Consider the following 10,000-nt stretch of genomic DNA (forward strand, 5'->3'; position numbering starts at 1 on the left):
TAGCTATTTTTATTAGGGATCGACCAATTATCGGCCTGGCCGATTATTATGGCCGATATTTAGCATTTTTATAATAATTGGTATCGGTCATTTTTTCCACCGATAAGCCGATATTGAAATGGATAAAGAATGAAACGCGCTACTTTGTCTGTAAAGCGTCTCTCACTCCCTGCATTTGCTACTCTGTGGTCAAGAGCATTGTCCCGCCCACTACACCGTCTGATTTGTTAGTTAGCACGAATGCAGCCAATCATTATCGAAGACTGAACACAGACAAAGTTTAGGATTCTCACTGAGGCAGACTGTAGACTGGGCTTCAGTTGTACGGAGCTATTTTTCGAAGGTAAGGAAGGGAGCCTACATTGCTGAAGTTGCAATGAATCACAATAATCTACACTGAAATTACAAAAACACCACTTTGTAAGCTATTGTCTCTTTGATCCGGATCAATGAATAAAGCGCCCACTTCCTTCATTTAGCGAATTCCCGACTGATGCACGTTACTGTTTACTAGTTAGCCTACAAACTCGGGTGCTGCGTGTTGGGAGTTCTCTGCCTCCGCCTCGTTCGTTAATTGTGAATAACGGGACACCGCATCACTCACTTAGCTCTTGGATTAATATGATACACAGGATTTACACTTGCAAGTTGATAGACAATTGTGTATCAAAAGAAGAAAGAAAAGTTTGCATAATGAAATGCTTTTGAATTAATTTTTTGCAGCATATCGCCTTTACTACCTACCCCCCTTTTTGACAACTGACATATCGGTTTTACATATCGGTTATCGGCCTCCTGTTTTGGTAATAATTGATATCGGTATCGGCCCTGAAAAAACCATATCGCTCTATCCCTAATTTTTATGTTCTATTTTATGTCTAGTAATCAGGGTTCCCACGGGTCATGGAATTTCTGGAATATCATGGAATTTTGGAAAGTCTATTCCAGACATGGAATATCAGGGAATTTGATCATCTTTGGTGCAATCATGGAATATCAGGGAATTTTGTTGCAGTAGTTTAAAGCTTACATGGCAAAATATATTAATACAAATATGTTTCCACGCAAAATTGGTGTATATCTGGTTATTAGCTTTACTGCTTGCTTGAGTAGCCCAACTTATTCAATGCCCATTTATTCATGTCCCGCTATTAAAAAGTAAAAGATTCTTGAACGCTACGCGGCTGCTCTGAAACCATTTGTCGGTATATTGAGCCATTCACTATATAGTTAGTCATGGAAATTAAGTTTTTTTGTTAGGGAAAGTCAGGGAAAAGTCATGGGATTTTACATTTGATTTGGAGTGTGAACCCTGAGTATTGTGATGTATTTTTATTACTTGAGTATGTTGCCTTGAGCATGATATGCGCTATACAAATAAAGTTGCCTTGAGTATGATATGCGCTATACAAATAAAGTTGCCTTGAGTATGATATGCGCTATACAAATAAAGTTGCCTTGCCTGGCCTTGTCTCTGCCCAACATACTGAACACTACACTTACACACCCCCTCAACACAACGTACTGAACAGTACACTAACACACCCTCTCAACACAACGTACTGAACAGTACACTAACACACCCTCTCAACACAACGTACTGAACATTACACTTACACACCCCCTTAACACAATGTGCTGAACAGTACACTTACACACCCTCTCAACACAACGTACTGAACAGTACACTAACACACCCTCTCAACACAACGTACTGAACATTACACTTGCACACCCTCTCAGCACAACGTTTTTATTATTTATTTTTTGAGTAACAAAAAAACAAAGAATTTTACTCTCTTATACCCGTACAATGAGATGTAATCTCGACAATCTTGAATCTCTATAGGTTTGCAGTGTGTGCAAATGCCAAGGGTCGGCACCTGCGCTGCTGTGTTGAATTGATCTGGATCTGCCTAATCTGTGTAAAGGGCACCTCTTATGCCACACCATCGACCACAGAGCAGAACAGACATTCTCACCCATTGTAATTCCAACTGATAGGCGCAAACGCACAAGTCATAATATGTTTACCATCTCATAATATTTTCTTCAGTCATTCACTGGTCACGTCTGCGTCATCATTCAGAGGCCATTTGTCGTGTTTTGTAAGTGTTCAGGTGTAAACAGGTGTGTGTGGTGCTGAGTGACAGGTGAGCAAGTTTGTCCTTGGGGCAGCTGAGCTCCTGACCACAGCACCTCTGGCTCTCTCTTGGAAGAAGGGCTGTTTATGTTACTGGTTGCCATGGATGCGGTTGCTGAAAGGTCAGGGTTCAACAGATTGGGGAAAGGTCAGGTGTGTGTATGGTGTGTGTGTGTGTGTGTGTGGTATGTGTGTGTGAGTGTGTGACAGAGTTTCTTGAGTGTGCTTTATTTTGTTATATTTATACACTACTCACAAAAAGTTAGGGATATCTGGCTTTCAGGTGAAATTTAATGTTTCAGTACAGTACTGAAACATTGAACTGTTGGTCATGCACATTCAAAAGTTTAGAGAAGGTCACATTAAGTTCACCTGTAAAGGTTGTTCTGGAGTATGTGCTAGGCCCATGCTATGTTTTAATGGTTCTGATGAAGTTGCTGTTGGCATCTTCACACTCATATTCATGGAGCCCTGGATCACTGAGTCACACTCACACAGTCTGGATCAGCTCTCAGACTCCACATGACCACACATGGACAAAGAGCGCTGGTAACACCCAAGACAGACAGACAGACAGACAGACAGAGGTGAGCGGAGAAATGTTAGAGGGAGGGACACTTAAAGGGAGACGGTGAAAAAGTAAAATTGAAAAGGGAATGGAAAAAAAAAAACCTCATCTCTCACTCCCTCCCTCCTTTCACCTGAGCTGCTCTATTCTCTTCATCCTTTCAGCTGAGCTGCTCTCTTCTCTTCCTCCTCCTCTTCCCCCTTGTGTGCTTTTGGGCTGTGTGTGTGTGTTCTGTTTTGCCACCCATTGAGGTCATCACTCGGGCTGGCAAACGCCTCAAGGCTGCGTGGCCAGCTAAGGACTGGCTGTCTGATTTGGGAGACAGGGAGGAGTGTGTCTGTGCGTGTCTGTGTGCGTGCGTGTGTGTGTGTGTTTGTGTGTGTGTGTGTGTTTATTTATCCTTTGAATCATTGTATTTGTGTGGAAGTATTTAATGAGAGCGTTTGTATTACGTATACTGTTGTGTGATTCATGCCAGGTAGAATATGTATGAGTGTGTCATCATCTCATGTAAATGTATGTCTATGCATGTTTGTGCACTGTGGATGACCCCTCTTGACCTATGTTGACCCCTGCTCCGAGCTTTGGAGTCAAGTGCAAATGTAAATCAGGGAAAGGGACTCTGCCAACTCCAGGCAGGGTTGTGTGTTTGTGTATTTGTGTGTGTGTATGTGGTTGTGTATGTGTATGTGTGTGTATGTGTGTGTGTAGAGCAAGTCTTTCTTCCTCTTTCTGTGTTTGTCTGTGTGTGTGTGTGTGTGTGTGTGTGTGCGAGAGTGTGCGAGAGGGAGGTCTGAGCGAGTCTTTCTTCCCCTCTCTGTGTTTGTGATTCATGCATTATGAATGGTCACTCTCTTTTTTAAGCTGCAGACACGTCCCCCAGTGACCCCTGGGATGCCCATCTCCTCTACCATACTCACGCATCCCGACGAGCTCTGTCGCCGTGCCAACATGGCTTTTGTGTTCTAGTGTGTGCACTGACTCATGATTCCGGAACTTTTGTAACTGCGGAATACATAGACATTAAAATCCAACTCTGAATATAGGCAATGTGATATGTCACGAGATACATGAAAACTGACCTTCCATACTTTGGGATAACTATGATAAACCACACCACACCATACCATACTCCACCATACGATTCTATACTATACTACACTACTATCCTATTCTATTTTATACTATACTATACTGTACAATACTATGTTGTAATACTGTCATTGGTCACTGCAGAAGTGCAGGTCTGGCATGTTTTGTACCTCCTGTTACCTCAGCGTGCCTGTGATCATTGGCATAAAATAAAATAAAATGCCACATGTTGATGGTGTGTAAGGCTGTCATTTGATTTGTGGTGTGTGTGCATTAGACTGCCAAAGGTAATGACACACAGGACAACTCTTTGAGCAATGTCGCCAGAGAGTCTAGCTGAGAGAAGTTGTTGGGCCACTTTCTCTTCATATTGGGCAATACATTTTTACCTGCAGAACATGTGGATCACATAAACTCCGCTATATTCTGTGCTAAATGATGGATCCTTGTTTTGTTTAGCTAAGGGCTGTTGTCTAGGCTGTTATGCCTGCTGGGCTGTATACTGGGCCATTCAGAGTGGTTTTCTGTGTGCTAAGTAACACTTTGTCATAATAATAATAATAATAATAAGCTTTATTTGTATAGCACCTTTCATACACAGAATGCAGCTCAAAGTGCTTTACATTTGAAGCATGTAACAAAATAATAGTCAGTCAGTCATTATCAATCACATTTCTTCATTGCTGGGGCCGTTTATGATCCACTCAGCAACATATCAAAAATATAGAAAATGACATGTCATAAGACTGGCAGCCTTAACCCTCTTACCCCCCACAAGCACGCCATATGGCAACTGTGGCAAGGAAAAACTCCCATATTCCAGGAAGAAACCTTGAGCAGAACCTGACTTAATAGGGGGAGCCCATCTGCTTCTGGCTGGCTGCGCCCTCCAATAGCAGCAGATGTAGAATAATCTGAAAAAGTAGTCTACAGGATAAGACGAGTTAACTAAAAGCTTTCCTGTACAGGTATGTTTTCAGATCTTTTTTAAAAATATTTACTGAACTCGCCTGCTTGATGTACAGAGGCAGGGTGTTCCATAGTTTGGGGGCATAATGGATAAAAGCAGCTTCTCCACTTTGTTTGTGGAGCACTTTGGGTACGATTAAAAGATTAGAATTGGATGATCTAAGTTTCCTTTGTGGTTGATAAGATATTAAAAGCTCAGAGATATATGAAGGTGCTGTGCCATTCAGAGCTTTGTAAGTAATTAACATAACCTTAAAATCAATTCTATAGGAAATAGGGAGCCAGTGCAGTTCAGCCAACACAGGGGTGATGTGTTCTCTCTTCTTAGTCTTAGTTAAAAGTCTAGCCGCAGAGTTCTGTATGAGTGCCAATTTCTTTAGATGTTTTTTGGGAAGACCAGTGAAAAGTGCATTGCAGTAGTCTAACCTGCTAGTGATAAAGGCGTGAATTAGTTTTTCTGCATCTTGTTGAGTTAAAAAGGGCCGCACTTTGGCATGGACACTACTGCAATGCTTTGTCTGATGTAGCCTAACTACGGTTGTGTTTTTTATTGGGTCCTGAGAGCCTAACCATGCCATGCCGTGCAGTGTAGTGCATTTGATGCAGTGTGATGCAGTGCATTTACCTGTACATTTATTAATTTAGCAGACGCTTTTATTCAAAGCGTGTCAGTTATGCCATGCCGTGCAGTGTAGTGCATTTGATGCAGTGTGATGCAGTGCATTTACATGTACATTTATTAATTTAGCAGTAGATTCCATTGTTGCTAAGCCAGCTTCCAGGCTCAATCGTCGCTTACTATGGTTGTTATAGTTACCATTCAATGAGCATTGATATGGAACGGTGATTAAACTTTTTTATTAGATCTACTTCATAGGTGTCCCGATTTTCAGAATTAGTAGCCACCCTACCAGCCAATCAGAAAAGAGTATTTCTTCTCTCTGGGTGATAAACCGGCCTCTGCCCTGTGCTACTCTGCTCTCTGTGAGCCTCATGTATTGATATGATCCTTAACTGCTACGTGATCCGCTGTGGATCCCGTTACATTCTGAACTGTACGGCGGGTGAGTGACACGGCATGCATTGTTAATCTGTATCAGGTGGGCAGTGGGCAGTGGTGTAGTTAGCTGTAGTGGATATACTGTGATGTAGAAGTTAGCTGTAGTGTGTATACTGTGATCAACCCCAAATGTTAATACATATCCTTGCCTATTTTAAGTGGGTATGCTGAGACGGTGATGCTTTTTAAGTGGGTATACTGTGCAGTCCTGCGTATCACATAGACTACACCACTGATTTTGGCCCTACACTAGAGGAACAATAGCATACACATAGAGCAGCCCACATTATGTCCTGCTGCAATGAGACAAATCAGAGAGACTAGTCAGATGCTATTTGCCTTGCGCTAAAGTAATGAAAACACAACTAAAATCTGTTGATGCAATTCAGATGTTAAAGTATGTAATGGATATTGCCACTCCACTGACTCCAGGCTTCTCTGCAGACACTGTACTCTGGTACTGCGATGGGGAGGGGGCCAAATAGAACACCTCCCTCTTTTTGGTAATGGACTTGGCTGCGTGGTGTGTGACACTCTGCCCAACAGACAGTAGGGACAGTCCTTCTACAACTCGTGGTCATCCAGGCCACATGTCACATGCTCCCTCAATCTGTCTTCTGTACACATAACCAAAGGCTGTTCAGTATTGGACTGTTGGACTGTTGTCAGAATATTGATGTGTGTGTGTCGGGCTGTTAAAGTGTGTGTCAGAATATTGATGTGTGTGTGTGAGTGTGTCATACTGTTGACTTATGTGTAGGAATGTTGATGTTTGTGTGTCGGGCTGTTAAAGTGTGTGTCAGAGTATTGATGTGTGTGTGTGTGTCAGAATATTGATGTGAGACTGATGAATGATGTCTTTGTTAGACTGTAAAGGTCTCCCACTGTTGATGTGTGTGTGTCCAATTATTGAAGTGTGTATTAGACTGTTGACATGTGTATCTGACTATTGAAGTGTGTAACAGACTGTTGATGTCTGAAGGATCATAAAGTAGCATCACTGTTGGACAGGCCTTGCGTGGATGAAGACGCACCTGGTCTTGGGAAGCAGTGGTGGTGCCACTCGTGCCAGAGGTGTTGTTATGACAACTGCTTCTAATTTTCCCCTGACAGATCACCAGAAGCTGGAACGTGAAGCTCGAATTTGCCGTCTGCTGAAGCACCCCAATATTGGTATGTAGATGCCTGTAAGTGTGTGTGTGTGTGTGTGTGTATGATGTGATATACGCAGTATATCGAGCATACTGCAAATGATGTGTGAACAAACTTGAATGTTTGAAGACGCAATATGTATTTCCTTCAGGTTTCTACTATTCACAGGAACATAATTCTCTTGTCTCAAGTCCCTGTTCTGGGTGCCTTCTAGGCGGGGTTCAGAGATTCTCTAAGGCTTCCCGTCTCCAACGTATGCAGTATTGTATAGTTGTAGCTAATGGCAACAGGCTCCGTCAGAGGTCAGAGGTATGCCACTGTATGCGATTCAAAGTGACCTACAGCAGAAATCTTTAGAGCGACACAATGTAGGCCTTTTACTTTAAAAGGATGGCTTCAAACTTATCACGATGACACACACTTTGCAGAGTTATGAGAGTCTGCTACATGAATAAATGTAAATGTAAGATGCCCGGTTGTGGCATAAGCCTCAGGCTGTGTGTGTGGGGAATGTGCAGTAGCTTGTATGTGGGGGGGGTGGGGGGGTGGGGGGGGTGGGCAGTAGCTTGTGTGTGTGTAGGGGCTGGTCAGTAGCTTGTTGGCTCTTTTCCATTAAGGACCGAGGCTGGCCCAAGGCTTTCCCCCGGTCTTAAACACCAGTGCGTAGCCTCGGTGTTCTGTTTCCATAAGGAGCTGTAACATCGGGGACATTAACTAACAATGTGCTTTGTGCTTTCTTTACGAAAATAAGCAATTATTTCTGTTGCTAGGCAACGCTAAACAAAATGCTACCGGTCTGTTTTTAAATTTCTCCGGTTTTATTGTTGCATAGTATTCCATTCCAAAAGTCCTCGATTCAGCCCCTATTCAGCCCTGCCTACTCCAGGGCTCACCTGAGGCCGTCTGGGCTGCGGCCCCGGTCTAGTCTCAATCATGGAAATATAAAAAGTCCGAAGCTTTACCCCAGACACTGGGGTTTTACCCCATAGTGGAAAAGGGCCATGTTTGTGTGTGGCGACTGGGGAGGTGTGTTAAGGGAAGTTGGTTCTGCTTGTTGACTAATAGAAAAGCTGTTACCTTGTATGGATGCATCCTCTTTGTTTTCTAATTCCTCGCTGTCTCTCTCTCTCTCTCTACTCTCCACCCTCCCTCCTTCTCTCCCTCCCTTTCTCTTGTTCCCTCTTCTCTCTCTCTTCCTTCTCTCTCTCACTCTCCATCCCCACTCCCCCCCCTCTCTCACTTTCTCTTCCCCATCCCCTCCTTCTCTCTCTCCCTCTCTCTCTCTCTCACTTTCTCTTCCCCGCCCCCTCCTTCTCTCCTCTCTCTCTCCCGCTTCCCCCACTCTCTCTCTCTCTCTCTTTCCTCCTCTGCAGTTCGTCTTCATGACAGTATATCAGAGGAAGGCTTCCACTACCTGCTGTTTGACCTGTAAGTATTTGTGTACAGACAACAGCCTCCTCGGCCCAATGTGTTCGTCCCATAATCTTTCCATTTTGCTGCTTTTGAAAGGTTACTTACATTACTGCTACTCCTGACACACACACACACACACACACACACACACACACATACACACACATACACACACTCACTACACACTCACTAACTCCTCTGAATCATGGCCAATGGTCAGCCCACACATATAGACCACACACTCCAATGTACATTCAAAATATCAACTCTGTGTATCTAGCTATGCACACACACACGCGCGTACACATGCGCACACACCCAATGTCTCTTTCCATTCTGCACACACTTACACTCATATAATTCACTCTTAAACGTCTGATCTCATTGCCTACTGTATTGCTGATGTGTCACACACACACACACACACACACACACACACACACACACACACACACTAACTGTTCTGAATCATGGCCAATGGCCAATCCACACATATAGACCACACATTCAAATGTACATTCAAATCTCTGCTATATAGCTAAACACACACACACACACACACACACACACACACACACACACACACACACACACTCTCATGCACACACCAAACACATTCACACACGCACACACACGCACACATGCACACACACACAATGTCTCTCTCCATTCTGCACACACATATATAATACACTTTCAGAAACATCTGATCTCATTACTTGCTACATTGCTGATGCTGATGCGCACCCACCCACACACACCCACACATACACACACACAAACACACACACACATACACACACACACACACACACAAGCACAGGCACTCCCCTTTCCCTCAACATCCCCGACTTTCCCCTCGCTCCGGAGCCTGTTTCCATGGTAACTGAGCTGGGTTGCCTGGCTGTAAAGAGCATCCTGCAGCAGGGGTTCCCCCCCCCCCCCCGAAGCTCCGGGTTTTCTTCTAGAGGATTCCCCAGCCTTCTCGCAGACACACATGGACAGACACACACTCTTCACCCCTTGAAGCCTCAGGATCTCACTTCTAGAGGATTCCCCAACCCCTCCACACACAGAACACACACACAAGCACACACACACACATAGTCACAGCATTTGTAACCCCCCCCCATATATATATATATATATATATATATATGTATATGTATATATATATATATATATATAAATATATATATATATGTAGCACATACTGCACTATGCATGCTCTCATATGCATCACCGCACACGCATTGACAAAAAGATGATAGTATAATGATAGTATATTCAAATGCATACACACACACACGCATGCATACAGACACACACACACACACACAGAAAAAAGGCAATGCATTGCTCTATGTTCCACATTTTACAATACTACCACCTCATTGGAACACTCACACACACTCAAACACACACACAAACACAGACTGAGCCTGAAATCCCTTTTGCTGAATGTGTAACTGTGGGATTTGTGTGTGTGTATGTGTGTGTGTGTGTGTGTGTGTGTGTGTGTGTGTGTGTGTGTGTGTGTGTGTGTGTGTGTGTGTGTGTGTGTGTGTGTGTGTGTGTGTGTGTGTTTCTCCGCACTGCAGGG

General features: G+C 43.6%; 1 protein-coding gene across 1 annotated transcript in view; it reads left to right on the plus strand.

Annotated features, from left to right (window-relative positions):
* Positions 1-10,000, plus strand: part of camk2b2 (calcium/calmodulin-dependent protein kinase (CaM kinase) II beta 2) — a 73,836-nt gene that overhangs the window by 8,228 nt on the left and 55,608 nt on the right. The window contains exons 3-5 of the mRNA XM_076284051.1: positions 6,946-7,005; positions 8,358-8,412; positions 9,999-10,000. The exon at positions 9,999-10,000 is cut by the window's right edge and continues 64 nt beyond it. Of these exons, the coding sequence (XP_076140166.1) occupies positions 6,946-7,005; positions 8,358-8,412; positions 9,999-10,000 (117 nt within the window). The remainder of the gene's footprint in view (positions 1-6,945; positions 7,006-8,357; positions 8,413-9,998) is intronic.

Source organism: Alosa pseudoharengus, unplaced genomic scaffold (assembly GCF_046254945.1).
Source record: "Alosa pseudoharengus isolate Yale_2024_CS ecotype anadromous, Long Island Sound unplaced genomic scaffold, YU_APseudo_1.1 YU_APseudo_1.1_scf_14, whole genome shotgun sequence".
Lineage (NCBI taxonomy): Eukaryota > Metazoa > Chordata > Actinopteri > Clupeiformes > Clupeidae > Alosa > Alosa pseudoharengus.